General features: G+C 38.3%; 1 protein-coding gene across 1 annotated transcript in view; it reads right to left on the bottom strand.

Annotated features, from left to right (window-relative positions):
- Positions 1-7240: 7240 nt before the first annotated feature.
- The window catches only part of LOC140242530 (nuclear receptor subfamily 0 group B member 1-like), a 138869-nt gene continuing 127944 nt past the window's right edge, over positions 7241-18165 (bottom strand). The window contains exon 3 of the mRNA XM_072322268.1: positions 7241-9547. Within this exon, the coding sequence (XP_072178369.1) occupies positions 9300-9547 (248 nt within the window). The 3' untranslated portion in view covers positions 7241-9299. The remainder of the gene's footprint in view (positions 9548-18165) is intronic.

The following is an 18165-nucleotide window of genomic DNA, read 5'->3' as shown; positions in this document are numbered from 1 at the left end:
ATTTTTTTTTATTTATTTATTTATTTTTTTTTTTTAAGCTCAGAAAATGCTTTAACTGTGGATGCAATTAGGTGTGAACTAGGACATCAAATTTTCGTCTGAATTTTCTAACCGCATGTCCTTGGTTCAAATCACTGTTCTTTTTAATCTCACGAAGTTAGATAGCCCAAGAATAACCCGGGACGTTCAACTATATTGGGCCAATGAGATTTTTCTTCATTTCTCCTATATTAGGGGAAACCATATCATTTTTTTTTTCTTCAATGGGAGTGGTTTGAAGGTAACGAGATGAAAGTTAATGACAAAGAATTAAGGTATAGGAACAGACAACATGTATTTGCTAGGACTCGGGTCTGGTCTCGGGCAAATAACCTGCATAACATTTTCTCCCAACACTACAGAGTCATTGCAGTGAAAGTAGAAGTCAAATCTATCTTCATGTTAAAGAGATGGTATAGTATTGGTCGAGGTGGTGAGGATTCAGATTTTAACGTGTGTGTGTGTGTGTGTGTGTGTGTGTGTGTGTGTGTGATACTTTGAAACCACTTTATGAAATGTGAAAAAGCATATTATCCCATTCGCATAGAAATTCATAGTTTATTTGGGGAAAACCGGTTTTGTAATGGCTAAAATATCCAAAAACAAAGTAAAACGAAACGATCCTTATAAAAGGTGCATGGGTACCATGATGTTTGGATATCTCGGCCATTTCAATTACCAATTTTCTCAAATAAACCTGTTATTCCTCTTAGAATATGCTCTTTCATATTTCAAAACCAATTTTCATCAAATAAACCTTGAAAAGTAAGAGTTTTCTTACTATCTCGCAAAGAAAAGTCGGAAACCTGAAATCCCATCATAACCACAACTATATTATCTCTTTAACTGTAATGAATGATATAGTAAAATCAAACAAACAGAAAAGTGGAAATTCTTTTAAAATAAAGAGGACTGCCACTTGTTTGAATAGCGTAATCTTCCAAGGGCAGAGTTGAAAAAAACAAAAAACAAACCAACAAACCAACAAACACCCAACAAAAATACACAAATTAGTCGATAGTATCATCACAATTGACATTCTCATAATTGTACCAGTATGGACTTGTACATGGACCTATATATGGAAGATTTTATGCAAATTCTTGGCCGAAAATGTAGTAAAGACAATGCCCTCTTCCTTGAAATTTACTGCTACAACTGTGGCAATACTTTCATGCGAAAGGTAAATTTACTTCTCATTTCACTGTAGGAAAAAAAAAAAGTATTCGCGACTAGAGGGTGAGTTTTGTAATATGCAACTTCCATGGAGTGATGACTTTGTCATCTGAGCCTACAGGATTCATAGATGAATAAAAGTTGCTGAACAGAAAATGGCATTTGCCTCACTTTTAAACCACTGCAATTATAAGTCTTAGTGTAAGCTGCACAAAAAGATTTCATGTATAATTTCGTGTTTTTCTAAATCAAGTTACCACGGGAAATCTTAATTCCATAATGAATCGGTAGGCCTATTGTAATTAATGAACTATAATGTCCATGTAATGTGATTGGATGATATAGGAAAACATGTTACAGTCCTTCCTGAACTTTAAAGGGATGGCATAGTTTTGGTTGTGATGGGCCTTCAGGCTTCGAACCCTTTTTTTTTCTTGGGATGAAATTTTTTGAGATAATGAGAAACCTTTTGAATTCTAAGAGGAATTCAAAATTTATTTGATGAAAATTGGTTTTGAAATGGCTAAGATATCCAAAACAAAGCGGTTCTGATAAAAGGTGGGTCCAACCTTTTATCAGGACCGCTTTGTTTTACTTTGTGTTTGACATCTCAGCCATTTAAAAACCGATTTTCATTAAATAAACTTTGAATTCCTTTTTTCATAAAGTGGTTTCTAAGTATCTTGCAAAAAAAAAAAGGTTAAACGCTAAATTCTCACCTCAACCAATACTATACCATCCCTTTAACGCTTTCGCTGATCTCTTTAATAGTTGAACCTCCTAACTCATTCAAGTCGACAAATCTGCAGAAAGTTCTACACATTACACTTGCACGGAACTATCAAAGTGACAGACAACTCGTATAGAATCGAAAGTCATTAGTGGAAATGAAATATATCCTAAATTAGAATTTTGAGTGAATAAATAAAGACTATCACGTCATATGAGGCACGGCACACCGGACAAAGTACCTGAAGCCGTTTCCGGAAGACTTGAATAAAAATAGCACACACTTCAAACATCTCATTCAAAGCATTAATTTTTTTTTTTTTTTTTAAATACTGAATCAGTTTCCGTACAGCGAAAAGAAGAAGAAGAAGAAAAAAAAAAAACAAACACACACACACACACACACAAAATGGGGGGGGGGGGGATCAGTATCGTGTATAATGAAGAGAAACTTTACTCTACCGCCAAGTTCATTCAGATAAACCTAGCAAAAAAAAAAAAAAAAAAACAACCACACACACACAAACAAAAAACGAAATAAGCGAGACGTTACATTGAATTTCAGAGAGATTAAAGGGTTATGTAAGTTTAACGTTTTATGTGCTTTTATGGAACGGTGATACTGTCCATTAATGGCATATTAAGTATTATGATGACGACGCCACACTGCCATGACTGCTTCATAAGTTCCTATAAGATTGACAAGCATGCAGGCATATCTTCGCTATAGGCATTATACATTCGAAACGCAAATGCAAAAGAAGAAATTCTATCGCATCAAATTGTAGTCGTATTACCACCGCAAGGATGAGATTGTAGACGCTACATTTTACGAGCACCAACATGAAAGTAATCATTCATAGAGTGCTAATGGAAAAATAGTGGACTACAGGCAAACGTGTTTCACCCTATATGTGAATGGTTGCCATCGATATCACCATTTGTTTTTGGTTTGTTTTTGAAAACGTGTCAAACTGTAGATTTCTTTTCGTTTTGACCAGTTCGAATTTTATAAAGTTTCTGTTCTTTTTTGTTTTATTTTCCATCTGTAATCAAGCCAATCTGAACATGGGGATGATATCAAAATATCATGAGTAAACATATCTGCCTTTTGAGGAATAAGAGAAATGCAGAGTGGGGGTAAAGCGAGAGGAGAAAAAAAAATCAATTTCAATATTCAAATTTTGAATACAGAGCATAATTATTATGACTGTATAGAAACTGCACCAATTATAAAACCCACTTATTTTATGTACAGAAAGTGATAAAGCTAAGTAAAAGATGATATTTCTATGCAACCTGTTGGTATTTTCTGGAGTTCTGTTGTACCTCTATAATTTATAGTATTATAATATGACCAACACGTGGACTCCGAATTACTTATAAATACGTACACACACACTCTCTCTCCCTCACACACACACACACACACACATCCACACACACATAGGTATAATAACATCGGTCATCAGAGAAATTCTGCGCTTAAACACAACCAACATACAAAGAAACTATACGTAGAATGCAGATCTTTGCATTATAATTACTTTTTTTTAATGTTCTCTTGATCAAACACAAAACAGAAAGGAGCTAAGTATCAAACATCTCAACATAAACACACATTGTTGTTTAAATCTTTGTAAACAGTGCAACACTACATGAAGCAAAAAAGAAAAAAATAGATAACCTCAGAAAAAAAAAGAAGGAAAAATCACGGTGCCGCTTCCCTCATTGGGCACAGTGAAACAATTATCAGATTCTGACTTTGCCAGAACACTCAATATTTCATTTTCTCGATGTGCACAGCACAGAAAAACATGAAACAAACAAAAACGAAATAAGAAAGAGACATCACTACATCGAGTGACTCGCCTGATAAGACAATCACATCACATTTTGTACCTTAATTATTTCATAATCACAAAAACTGTCAAGGTTTACCCCATGAATGACACCCCTATAACGACGGTCCAAATAAAATCGATAAACACATGAATATTCACTTTTTTTTTTTTTTTTCGGGTGCCATTAGACGCCAGCAAAACACAGAAGAGGAAAAAAAAAAGAGTGGAAAGTGACACGCAAGGAATCTGAAGGTGAATAAGTGTGGGGGAAAAATTACAGAGCTGTCTAAAATATGAAATTGGGTTTTATCAGAATTCAACCGCATTATATTTATGAAATACGAAGTTCTGTGGTCTCAAGTGGTGATACAGTGTTTTGCCAATCAGAAAGAACTGTATAGATACAAGATGAATATTAATTTCCTAATGCGGCCTCTAGTTCTTGAAAACAAAACAAAATATGGAGCTCTAATTTAAATTAGCTTGTAACCTGAAGAATGAGACACTGCCCAATCCTTCTTAACGTGACAGCTACATTACCTCTGTTGTGTTTTAACCAATGACCTCTGAATACATTTTTGTTGGTTTTTTGTTTGTAACTATGCTACTCTAGTCAGGTAGATCTATTAGCCCCCGTGATTCAAATGCAATGAAGTTAAACCAGAATCTAAACCATATCCTTAAACATCTGGAGGTCTGGTCCTAATTGTGAACACATGACATGATCCCATATATCTTTTAAGTGTCAATTCTTTGAAAAAGATCCTGTTGCAATATTAAAACAACAGTACATCTATCATTCGAACAGATAGGACATGATTTCTGTCCCAAAGTCCTTCTGCACCTGAAACACCTGTGACTGCGGCCCTTCTCAGCAGTCACTGAACCGTGGCATAACCAGTTCCCTTTACATACCATAATCGTGTGGAGAAAGTGTGGTTATGTAAATATACAGTAAACAGTGAGCACATCTATATTATGCTTTTGTGACTATTTCTGATTAACCAAGCAGCAAGTCCATTTCCAACGACTTTGAAAAATTCACAGCTCTCCACACGGACCAGACGCTGACATTGAAAAAAAAAAAACCCAACCAACAACAAAAGTCAAGGTGCTATAGGTTTAAGCTCCCTACAAGACTCGAACAAAACTTCCAAGCTGAGTAGTATCTTTCCTTTGACATCCATGCATGCAAACAGGTTTTTTTTTTTTTTTTAAGTGAGTGAACCTATACTACTTTCACAAAGCCTGCGCCAACCTGCCAGGCTACTAGCTATAAGTGACTTCATACTACTGTTTGTTTGTTTTGTTTTTTGTGACAAACATCTTTTACTTGTTTCTTTTCCTTCTCTCTTTCACATGACTCCATGCATTCAACAACACTAGTCTAGATTTCAGCTCATTTCAGGGCGCACCCAATATTTCAGTACAAAAATAGCTGTAATTAAAAGGAATGCTTCCAAGCTAATTCTCCCTTTTTCTGTCTGCTGTCTTAAAGGCAAAAGAAAAAAGAAAGGAGAAGAAAACATTGCTTCGGTAGCTAAAAGAAGTAAAGGAAAGATGAAATGATGGGGTGTAAAACAGAACAGCTTTTGAAAGAATGCTTGAGAAAGTGGCCATTACTACATAACAACAACAACGACAACAAAAAGGCATGTTAAGTAGTAGGAACACCACCCCCTCCAAACTGATATTATTCTCTACAAGCACAATACACTGATTGTTCCTATTCATGAAATACACAACGCACACAATTGTACCGCTGTCCCTACAATTGCCTGAACTGAACTGACTCCGACAGATGTCTGCCATAACTCCAAGACAACAGGTGTATATACCTCATCACTGACAGTGAGATATATATATACATATGAGTACATATCTCATTGAGCATTGGAGTGAATGAAACATATCAATATGTTCTTTTCTCCTCCTGACATTCCAGCAAACCTAAGTGACCAGAATTGTTAGGCGAAGCCAAACTATGAAAAAAAGAAGAAAGGACATATTGTCTTTATTAATATAGAAAAAAAAATATTATCCTGATTTTGACACCAGATAAATAAATAAAGAGAAAAAAAAATGCCTTCATATTTTTCATATTTATATGTATTATTTCATTTATAAAATTACAGCAGTTGTAGATATTGGGATAGGGAGGGGTCAAGACAAAATGCTTTAATAGCAAGGCCCCAGTAAAAAGTTGATTTTTTTTCCTCTCAGTAGAAAAAAAACAAGACATACAGGAGACATTTATATACTTGGACTGGATATGAAACTCAATTTTACATTTCCAATACAGTTAACACAAAAATAAATTAGTATGTGCAGCACATTCATGAAACAAAGAAACAATTACATGACAATTTTTTTTTTTTGTATGCCCTGTTTCATATTTTGTTTTTATATTACAGTCAATGTATCTTCATATGTACATACAGCAATCAAAATTATGTTCAGTTCAAGACAGCAAAATGCAAAAACATAACAAAAAGTCCACAAGCCAGGAACTATTAAAAAGAACAAACACAATAAAGAGTGGCATTCGTGGACAATCTCCCAGTGTGCATAACATTGCTGATTATAGTTCATAAAATTGTAACAAGTGATTGGTCAGACTTACACACATAGAACTGTACAATGCCCCATTTGAAATCCCCAGAGTTGCTTGTACCACAAGAAACCAACATAGACCTTCAAGCAACACATAAATGATTATTGTCGCTCAAGAAGTGAAAAGGATGTCCACATTTGTCAGGAGGCAAACCATTCATGTGCCCAGTTAACACGCTGTAAAGCAACTTGCAACTGCAGTATAGATCAAGGTTGCCCAATGGTGAATCATACGGGTGAAAAGTAAATTTATAACCACTCTGCCATAATGTGTATGGGGAAGCAGCTTTCAAGGCATCAAGTGTGCACAAAGCTGAAACTGCTTTGGAGCGCATCCATTACAATTATCGGTCTTTGAAACATTTGCCCCCTCCACAAGGAGTCAAATTTGTATATTGTCTCTTCGTTCATTTCATTTCTGAGAAATACGACATGAAATTAGTAAGGCTACTTGAGAGATACAAAGATGTCCCAATGTCCCCCCCCCCCCCCAAAAAAAAAGAAAAAAAAAGAAGAGATTGAAGAAATATGCAGCAGAGCAGTAGATGATTATCATTTCTGTTACTTCGTATATCAAAGGTGAATTATGCAAGTTTTTTTTTTTCTATCTGAGGGGAAAGCAGTTCATATAAGACATTATTTTCAAATCATTCATCAAGTTCCTAATACTTTTTGGATCCCCCCCCCCCCCCCACTTTGAAGGTGGGCACAGAGTTGTATTGACAATCGGTGAGAACTGAGTCGTATTTCGATTCTGGGTCTGACTGCTCTGCATGCCCTTTAAAGTTCAATCTTCATCAGAAAGAAAGAAAGAAAGAAAGAAAGGAAGGGAGGGGTCACAATTCTGGTTTGCCTCCATTCAGTGTGAATCACAATTTAGCGAGAGATTGAGAGGTATACAAAATTCACTTATAGATTGCTCAGTAACAAAATGAGGAAATGACACAGAAAGAGAGGTGAAATAATCACATTTAGAAATCCCACTGGGACAGAGACCAAAGATTGAGCACTCTTTATTTCTATCACGCCATTTTTTGAACATTTTTCTTCATCCTTTTCTTCTCTATCGAGCACCCAAGGCTCATGTGAGATGAAGTATCTTTGATTTCATTTTACAGACATCAACAAGTCCAGTGTAGACACAACCAGTTGTTTTCAAACATGCTAAAACATTCTGAAAAATATAAGTCCAGCTAGGCTGGCACTGAAAAAAAAAAGAGATGGAAATGAAACTAAACCCAAAATAACAAATATATTATTATCTACTCTCCGAGTCAGCCCTGCTACAGCCTTTTTTTCTTTACTGGTGTCTACATTAATGACAACATACTACAAACATAAACACACACATACAGAGAGATTTAAAAAAAAAAGAAGAAATTTGGAAACTTATGAATGATGCTTCAAAATAATGTTGTCATAGCTTAGATACTGAACATGTGAACTGTTTATCCTCAATAAGAGTCTGGTATAGCATGTGTGTGTGCATTTAAGTGCTTAATCCTGAATCAAGTAACATACAAACATCTATGCAACTCCAATACTTAGCTATACATTTCTTTGAGAAAAAAAAAATCAGCTCATATTATTTAGACACTGTTAGAATCTTTAATATTTTCTCCCCTTCCACAATCTTCTTTGGATTGTAGTAGTGAGGTCTCAGATATTACATCTTTTTTTTTTTGACAATATTTTGCACTGTTATTTTACATCTACTTCCAATGGCATTCTTTGGTGCTTTGCTTGCTGGTGGGAAATTTGATTGTCATGGAAGTTTACAAATAGTACACATCTGGGATAATAGCAGTTTTTTCTTTTTTTCTTCAGAGCAACAGTATTAGTATTATCTATTTCTTTGCAAAGTTCTGTACACTGATGCAACATCATCATCATCATCATCATCATCATCATCATCTACCTTTCCCCACGCGCGCTCTCTCTCTATATATATATTTCTCTCACTCCTGCTAACTCTTCATATCTTTCTGTCTTTTTTCCCCCGCATTCTTTCTGATCAAGAGCATTATCTACTTCGTCAGTATTCCTGCATGTTTCTGTAGCCTCTTGTCACTGAGACACATTCAGAAAGCAGAGTGCTTTGTACATTTTATGTAGACCAATATGTTGCAAATTACAACTTCAGTATATCTATCCATCGATATCCTCATTACTTTCTTTACTTCTGGACTTCCACTCTTTTGAAAAGCAGCAAGTCAAGACCACTTATATACCTTGGTGCACATGGTGCAATCAATAAAAATGCTTCCAATGTCGGACCTTGTCCCTAAAACTGATTTCAGCAGACATTTTCAATATCCTGCTGACAGTTTCAAAACATTAATTTTTCTGCTTCCTGACAAAGATATATTGTTGAAAACAGACAAACACGCATGAGTTTAATGTGTTAAACATTCAGTTGTTGCTATCCCAATGCACAGATATATCTCTTCAAGACTCTACTCCTTCTATCTCATTCTCTTTCTCATTACGTGCGGCATATACATACATCTCAGATTATATTTCTCCATTTGACCATGATCTGCTCCATTTGTAAGACAAGTATGAGACATCAACCCATGCTGGACTGTCTTCTACTTATCCTTCTTTCACAGAAAAACCTCTTCTTTAAACCCTTGTCATCTGTAAGTTTTCTCCCTCTTTCTATCTGTATCTAATTTGGGGAGAGCCCCATAACCCATCTGCCAATCCATTTGAAATACAGTATATCTATCTATCCAATTCAATCTACTCATCCATTACTCCATACACTTTCTTATTGTTGCTTTTGTCAGGTTGTTGATGGGTTTTTTTTTCTATTATCTTTTGACTGAGCGTTTGTTCTGGGCATGGTCACTGGGCAACAATCCGCACATTTTGGGCGTGGCCAGGTGGGCGTGGTCACTGGGTGTTAACCAGCATCTGTTGCAGGATCTCTTCCATCTCGACGACGTCCCCGATCAGCTCCCGGAAGAAGAGCTGGGTGACCACGCGGGGGCGCACGTTGCGCAGCGGGGGAAGACCGAGGAGGAGGTGGGCGAAGCGCAGCGGGTCGCGGGGGTGCAGCGCGGTGACGTACTCGGACAGCTTGAGCTGGGTGTGGCCCTGAAGTGTCTCCACCAATCCAGCACTGCACAGCCCTCGCACATCTGATCAACGAACAAGACGGATCGAAGAGAAGAACGGAAGAGAACACATTTAGTATAAGCGTCACTATTATATACAGAAATAACACAACTGAACATGATGAAAAAACATCTGAAGTAGGCAATACACATTAGACATTGACATGGTTATGAAAACATTGACAATCTGCTCCCCCCTCTATCTCACTTTCCTCCAATTTTACTAGGCAAATAATTCTTGTACTGCTGTCCTAATGACAAATGAGCAAATCCTGACCAAGAATGATTCCTGCAGACCATGCAATTACGTTACGTTTGAGAGACATCTTTTCGTCTCTTGAACATCCCCTCAAAATTTAATTTCACTAATTGCATATCATCTTTATGTGATGGATTACTCATGAGCTCTCTCCTCTGTTTATTTTTGGTAGTTCCCTTGATAATCTTTGTATGTGTGTGTGTGTGTGTGTGTGTGTGTGTGTGATTGTGCGTGCAGTAGTAGGTATTTGGACACTCTCCCCCCTCCCCCAGCCCCTACCAACTTCTCAGTATCCTTAACATAATAATTATTCTGACATGGTTTGCATGAATCCAAGGACTGGTATAGTTAAGTATGATGTTCGGCCAGCAAATCATTGCAACATACGCAATTCACTATGCCTGTTCCATTATTTACAAATGTCCCACTGTGTGTTTTTTTTTTAAAGTGCGCGGGGGGGGGGGGGGGGGGGTCACAGGGACAACTTAGCATCACTTGGTTTATCTCTAATTAGAAAGAAGTCAGTCAGTCTCCTAATGGAAAGAGAAGGTTGCTTCCTTGCCTAGTCGCTGCAGTCGTTCATACATGGTAAAGTTTAAACAAGCTGATATTTGTCGGCTGGTCTTTACAGGCCAAGCTCGATAGCTGTCACCCCTTTATCTCTCATTATCTAGACAAAAAACATCTGGACAAAAAACAAAAACAAAAAACAAACACACAATGTAAAACCTCTGCAGCAAATGAGACAAATGGCAGCCAATTTCGTCCTTGGTATCTCTCAGTGATAATCATCTCGCATTGTTTGAACTCCGTATTCGATAACTATTTTTTTCCCCCCTTAACTTCCCTTGCCTTGGAAAGTCCTTCACGTTAGTTGTGACAGCAAATTATCCAGTTTTAATTAACAGGCCCGGCTTAGACTCCTCGGCCAGTCCTTTGTTTGATGAAGGCCACATGATTACGCAGCCAATCAATAGCCAGCGAAGGACACGCCACTCTGCAAACTCCTCATCCCCGGAGATGAGGAGATCACGCCAAGCTTAAGATCCGAGAATGGTAGACAACATTCTTTAATGTCTATAGCTCTCTTTCTCAAAACCCCAAGGTGAAAAAAAAAAAAAAACCTCCAGCCACACACCTATACAGGAGCATCATGACACGCGATGGACATGAGTATGTTAGCTTTGCCATACTCTGGTCTGTATGTGCATAATTATGTGTGCGTGTGTTTGCATAGCAAGATAGGGAAGTTTGTGCTTGACGGGTGGAGCTTTTATTCTGAGAAAACTTGACCAAAATCTTCATCGGCAATTCCAACGAATCTTGGACTATGAGAACAAGCAAAAAGCTCAAAAGACCTGACAAAGGCATGCTGAAAACCATTCAGGCCACAAAAACATCAATTTACACAATGAGCAAGTAAATACAGTGCAAACATTTTTTTGTTTATTTTCTTAACACTTTGATGAAGAAAAAATGTCTAATGTGAGGCTTGGACCATTAAGCCATTGAGTATACATCTGGCTCACAATCATGAAGCTGGCATAAGACATTGCACATGCCTGTGTTGATGTTAAGACTACTACAAAGGTACAAGGTTCGATTTTACATCACAGTGCAGCTGCCATGGTGTAATAAAGAATAACAGGCTGAGAGGAAAGAATAACAGGCTGAGAGAACTGTTCACTGTTTGAACTGTGTGCTAGCTTCAGTACATGTAGCGGCATCAAAAAGAAGCGTGCTAGCTTTAAACGCATATGGGATTTCCTGCCAAGGGTTGCAGAGACACGAAAACGAGTTACCGGTTCTATCCACACTAAAACAAGAGTTTACTCATTAGTAGCAGAACTGGGGTGGGGTGGCCTTTTATCTCATGTTATGTCATTTAATGGGATAAATGTCTCTTTCTCTCTCTCTCTCTCTCGCTGGCTGGGAATGCAAACATACATGCAAAACACATTTCCAGCCAAGCGAGGTCGCTGTATATGTATCGACCTTGCCAGTGAATGGGAGAGGAAATAGCGTATGGAAATTAAACACGATGAATAGTTAAAAAACTTAGCTCGGGATGGCTTCAGCATGGATTTGAATGGGTCATTGGGGGGGGGGGGGGGGGAGGAAAAGAAAAGAAAAGAAAAGAAAGGAGTGCAATGTTTGGCATACCAGTCCAATAATGGAGTCCTGTTTAGTGTGAAAAAGAATCTATTTCGCAGTGATGCCATGGCCGTCGTTTTGTTTTGTTTTGTTTTTTCTTCCAAGTTTCAGGACACGGATGAATCAGCTTGGCTACGACTGTCAAAATGAATCCTTCGCTTCACAGTCGACTTACTACCACTCGGAAATTAACCCCTCTTGGGACCAAAGCCTTAAACTACCCCTGAAATTCTACACCAGACAGGTTGCAAATGGCAATGACAGATTTAATGCATAATTATCATCGCATCATTAACAAGCAACCTTGTTTTTGCAGCACACATTATGCAAGGTTACCAGAAATATCCTGCTCTCTATCTACATCGAGAGTGTTCATGGCAGTTGAGTAAAGACAGTAATTCTTTTATGTGCTAATCATTCACTGATGGTGGATATGATAGATGAAGTAGATTTGGCAACAGGTGTTATTGGCAAGCAACAACAACATTTGGATGGCTAATTATATCATTTGCCAACTCTTAGAAATCCTGGTTTATCCAAGTCTCAGTTTTTTTTTCACCCACTTCAAGCTTTTCAAGGTATAAAGAGTGGTTTTGTAATGTCATTGTTTGTGAGCTTGATAGCTTGTTCACTATTTTTTGATGCCACTTTTATACATCAGTGTGGGTGCTGATGTATTCCACACTGCCTGATAAGCAACAGAAAAGTTGTGAGAGAAAATGGCAAGATTCAGTCTCTCTCTCTCTCTACAAAAACAACAACAAAAACAAAAACAAAAAAACAGATTCACCAACATCATCGTGTTCTTTTGCAGAAGACAGAGTCGACTTTTTGTAGGCAGACATCCGTAGAGGCCACTGGTCGTAGCATTTGTAAAACGGTTGGCATTACACTCTTTTGAAATGTTGGAATTGGGCGACACTTGAATGGAGAGCCAAAATTGTCAGGCTTCTCTGAATGACGTGCGCCATCTAAAGATGGGAAGCTTCAAGCTCCAACCTCCAAACTTGTGAATGGTCTCTCAAGTTGGTTGACTCTTACACATGGAAACCCAAAGTGGGACTGTACACCCGCTAAACTACCTACAAGACTTGGGTGAGCTAATGAAATCCTCATCAAGAATCCCTCCAGTTTGTTTTCTGCAGGTACATTCACGTTAGAATTACATTGCAATTTATGCTTTTCATTAATGTTTATTTCCTGTCAATTGGTTTGTATGTGAAATTTGTACACATGTGACTCATTAAGCACAGAAAGGGTTCAATAATTTTTTGTAGCCATTCTCACAGGCAAAACACCGTGGTAATAGATGCCATGGTATTTCAGTTGGTACCATTCTCATTCAAGAAATACCATGGTATTTCTGGCCCCAAAAGTAAACCTCTCTGAGGTAAGCAGCACTGCACATACATATAATATCTCCTACGGAGAGAAGACAGGAAGTATACGAAGTCACATGAGGAATGCACTGCTGTATTATGGGTAGGTATTTCCTGACATGATTGATAATTAAATCTCACATGCACATTTTGCATGAAGTTTGATTGACCACCTTGTAAAAACGTTTTGTGATGTATGCCTATATTTACTATACCGGGGTATTTAATTGTAACTGTGAATGGGCCTATAGTTATAAACCAGTTCCCAACCAAATTCTAAAATTACCATCATCTTTGTTCAAGACCCACCATTTAAGTTCCTGTTATCACCAAATTCTTTGGTGACTTTCATATTTTTGTTGTTGTTTTGCTTTGTGATTCCTAGTTCTTGATGCTTTTAGATACGTATTTATCATATCATCAATACATACACTATTCAATATCTTGTAATACAATACAATCTGCCAAACACAGGGTGGATCATTCACATGATTTCAGTTGTGATTGCTTTTAATCCAAAGCCTGAAAGGACTTTAATACTGGAGGTTGAGGGCCCACTCAATTGCTTACAGTTAAAGCTCACAGTACAGAGCATGCCTGATACCATGCTTGATTTGGACTTACATTGTAGCATACTTCGACACCCCGTATTTCATTATAACAAAGATTTGTGTAGCACAGTAAACATCAAGTTTCCATGTTTCCCATACATGTGTGTTTATTGTCTTTCTCTCTGCCTGATTCCATCTTCTTTATCATCGCTCAAGACTTCACCTCTTTGTTTTCGGAAATTCCCAAAATACATGGAGGACAACTGCAGCAAAGGTCACAGCGAGTAATAACGACTACGTAATGATCGACAAAGACATTAAAGAGCATCTTGGAACGCAGTGAATGCATAGCGGAATTCCCCTGGGGCTTCAAAGGCGCATAATCAATACAGGACTTATTTGCTGAAGCAGTATAGATGCCCCGTCGTTCCATTGTTGCTCGGTGGGAAAGCAAGGTCAGAGAAAGAAAAAGATCTGATATCGTTATCGATGGATCTTTTGAGGCCATTTCTTTCCTGTCATTATCGAGCATGTTGTGGGGGGTTTTTTTTAGGTCTTTTTTTATTTCCAGAATGGTGTAAGGTCCTATCAGGGGAATTTTTCATCAAGTAACATGAGCATTTAGGGTTGGCGGGGCACAGAAGTGGCCAATAAATGAGTTGATTTGGTCTGCACACCGAGCGTATTGTGTGCGACAAGCAAATGACAAAGCCCAAACGATGGCTTAGAAGTTAACAGGGAGTGAACAAGATGAGAGAAAAACAACTGACTGATGAACCAGGAAGTGGTCACAATAGGCAGAGACACCAGCAAAACAAAGTCGACATGTCATGAACAAAGAGAGGGGGTCAAATTATTTCTCGACTCGAAAAATTAACTTAAAACCTCCGTGAGCTCACGACATCAAAAGTGCGCATTCATCGGACTCGCTTTTTGAAGGTTTCCAAACAATTTTCAGGGAGTTTTGGGCAGTTGATAAATGCAAAGTTGTACGTTTTGATTATGGCATTTCTTAGAAATGTGTTTCCGAAATGCCGAAAAAAGTGCCATCACAAACATGTTTGAGCCAGAAACGTGTTTCTGTAGAGTTCATAAATGCAAAGTCATTTTGAAGTGCATTCATTGCTCTGACCTGCTCATGCCAATTACCATTGCCAAATACACATGCTGTTCCTCAGGTCAAATTGTGCAACAGAGCTTCACAGTGACAAATAAGGCCTAAAAAAATCAACTCACCAAAGAGTTGACAATGTAACAACTCAAGAAATGCTGTCTGAAAGGCATTTGCATACACCTTTTGGTAGTGGGTATTGGAACATGTTTCAAGCATCGGAAAGTTGATAAACACAGGCAAAGATGCATCTGGCACAAATGCACAAATGCGCAAGTGTATTCATGAGCCCTGCTTCAGTCTTATCCGATAGTGTGGATTGACTGGACAGCACGATATCATCTAAAATATCACTTTTTACGATGATACAACATGATTTTGGATGTACTGAGATGATAATCCTTCAATTGTAACAAACTCAGCAGATTGCCGAATGGTGGGCATTCAAATTGGAATGCGCTTCTCCATTCATGTTAACATGATCTGAGCTAGGTATTTACACAAATATAGCTACTTTAACAATAACAGCTTTGAGTGGACAGAATGAGTGATCATTGCCTATGATATTGCCTTGAAGAGGACTATATTTATCAACGCATGCCAGAACAAGGTTGACCTTCTAGACAAGTAGTCACAATGGCAGCTTGATGGTTATTACATTTAAGCTACACAGAATAAAGTGAATAGAAGTAAAAAAAAAAAAAAGTGTATATGTGAAAACTCAAACAAGTAGACTGCTTAAGCGCAAAGCGAAAGCACCACAGTTACATGGCAGCACAAAACTATTGAAAGATGAAATAGCTGCTGTTTTGTTTTGTTTGTTGTATACTATTGGTTTGATTTGAGATTAAATACAAGTAAACTAAAAAACAAGAACATCTCCAAACTTGTTGCTTCTATCCAGTGGTCAAAAACAATCACTCTCTATATCTAATCCTAACTTTACTTCAATTTTGGTGTTTTACAAACTGCAAATAGCTCTCATCTTGGGAAGGCTAATTAACAAGGTTTTTCTTTTTTCAACAGAAAGACTGCAATTGACAAATATTCTGGTGAATACTATCGAGTGTGAGCCAATCACTAGCAAGACTCTTAACCTTCCTGAGATCTGAATTTCCATTCCAAAAAAGGACACAACAAAAATACCACAAGGACCCGTGGGCATGAAACCATAAAGGAGTCCTTGCAGGTGGACAATGGCCCTCATCAAAACCAGTAGGAGCATATTATATAATTTGTTTTAACTGCTTTAGACATTGGCAAGGGCGCCATTAAAAGTGGCCTCATTAATGTAGCCATGGCCCATTGCTGTGGAAAATTTTCAGGCAAAAATCCCTCAGAAAAGGTCTTCTTGTGATGAATAAAGCAACTCCACAATCTATGGTGTAAAACATGTTGCCAATTTCTCCATACAATGGTAACAAAGCAACACATGCCAGAGCAGTCTTGTGTCTTCATCCACAGGTGATTGAAAGCCACCATAGGAGGACAGAAAAGGAAGGGCTTATGACATCTTGACATAAGTGAACAGAATACAAGAAGATAGATGATAGATATTTCTTTCTCTTTTTTTTTTCCTTCAATATCTATCAACATCCAGGACCCTATGAGAAATACAAACAAAACATGCTTCTCTTGCTCTCTGATCTATGATGAATACAACTTTAAACTAGTGGTGTCGATAAAATATGCACAGCAATTAAAACTAAATACCAGAGAAGGTTATCAACTTTTAGATTGAAGAACAGCAAGAGAACAAAGATGTCTCCACCGGCACAATCAATTAAGCGAAGACTTTCATTCTCTTTAATAGCTTCGACAATGTTTGTGAAAAGGCCATTTGATTCCATGAGGGTTTCTGAGTGTTGTTACAGAAGCAAGCTTCCTATTTTACACACAATAAATTGTAACAAAAGGTTACCTTTGAAGTTCCTTCAAGATATTCTGGTTCAAGTTGCTGACTTAGTTGAATCATTACTATTTATTTTCCTTCATGAATTCTAGCTTGGTATGGATATCATATATGTAATTTGTTCTTTCTTGAAGCTTCTGTTCCAGCATTTTCAGGGTTGTCTTGCTGTTCAAAAAAGGCAACAAAAAACATATCATGTGACAGCTGATACATCGGCAAGGAGGTGTGACCATGGATTAAGTAGGTTTAACACAGTTACTGCTAGATACACTCAAAAATACTGGTGGGGACAAACTGAGGCACCCTTACCTAGTAATAAATAGCCAGTTTTCACATATTGCCACTTTGCCCTTGGTACTTTCCACCTCTGCATCCCTATTGCACTGATTGTCTCTTGCTCTCCTCGAGAAGAATTTTCAGTTTGCTTTGGCCCATCATCTGGCCGTCGTGACACTTGCCGCCGATGCAACACACTGGCGTGCGATAACTGTAGCTGTCCGTGAGGAGACGATAGAGAATCGTGTTCTTGGAGTCCAGCTGGGGGCAACTGCAGGAGAGTTCGCGGTCATCGCCGTGGCGATGGTGGTGGTGGTGATGATGGTGGTGATGATGGTGGTGATAATGTGAGTTGCCCATCCTGGCCTTGGGCTTGGTGACCGATGACGGAGAGGTCGGCGACACGCTGTGGGTGCTCGCGGACATGGCCATGTGCCGGGCCGAGAGCTTGGCTTTGAGCTTGGACGGGTGGCTAAGGTTGAGGGGCTGGTTGCTGTTCTCTATTTGCGTCTGCGACATGTGGTGCATTCTTGACCGACGTTCTCAACCACGGCAGCAACAACTGACAGCAACTCAACAGGATACAGTGTGTCCACAGGGCAGTGACTGATAATCCAAAAATTCACAGGAAAGAAGCAGTTCCTATCCACGTCCAGTTCTGGTCAGGAGCATTCAATCAAAAAGAAAGTTGTCACGAACAACAGAACCAAAAACAGACCCAATCCACTATCTTTAAACACTTGCGCTCCTCAAACGGCTAAAGCGAGGAACAAAGTATGATCGAGTCAGGAGAGTAATCGAATTCAAATGGCAAACCGCAGTCGCGAGAATCAAATCAAACAAACCAAAAAAATAAAAATGAAAAGTATAAGACACAGCTATCCACGTGCCATACGGCTCTGGGGGGAAGAAGGTTTCATTCACATGCAGTTCCTCTTTACAACTCCCAATCCTTCAGCATGACAAGTTCAACGAGGACGACAAATCGCAACATCCGAGT

Source organism: Diadema setosum, chromosome 19, assembly GCF_964275005.1.
Source record: "Diadema setosum chromosome 19, eeDiaSeto1, whole genome shotgun sequence".
Classification (NCBI taxonomy): domain Eukaryota; kingdom Metazoa; phylum Echinodermata; class Echinoidea; order Diadematoida; family Diadematidae; genus Diadema; species Diadema setosum.
This window is presented reverse-complemented; position numbering and strand designations above follow the sequence as displayed.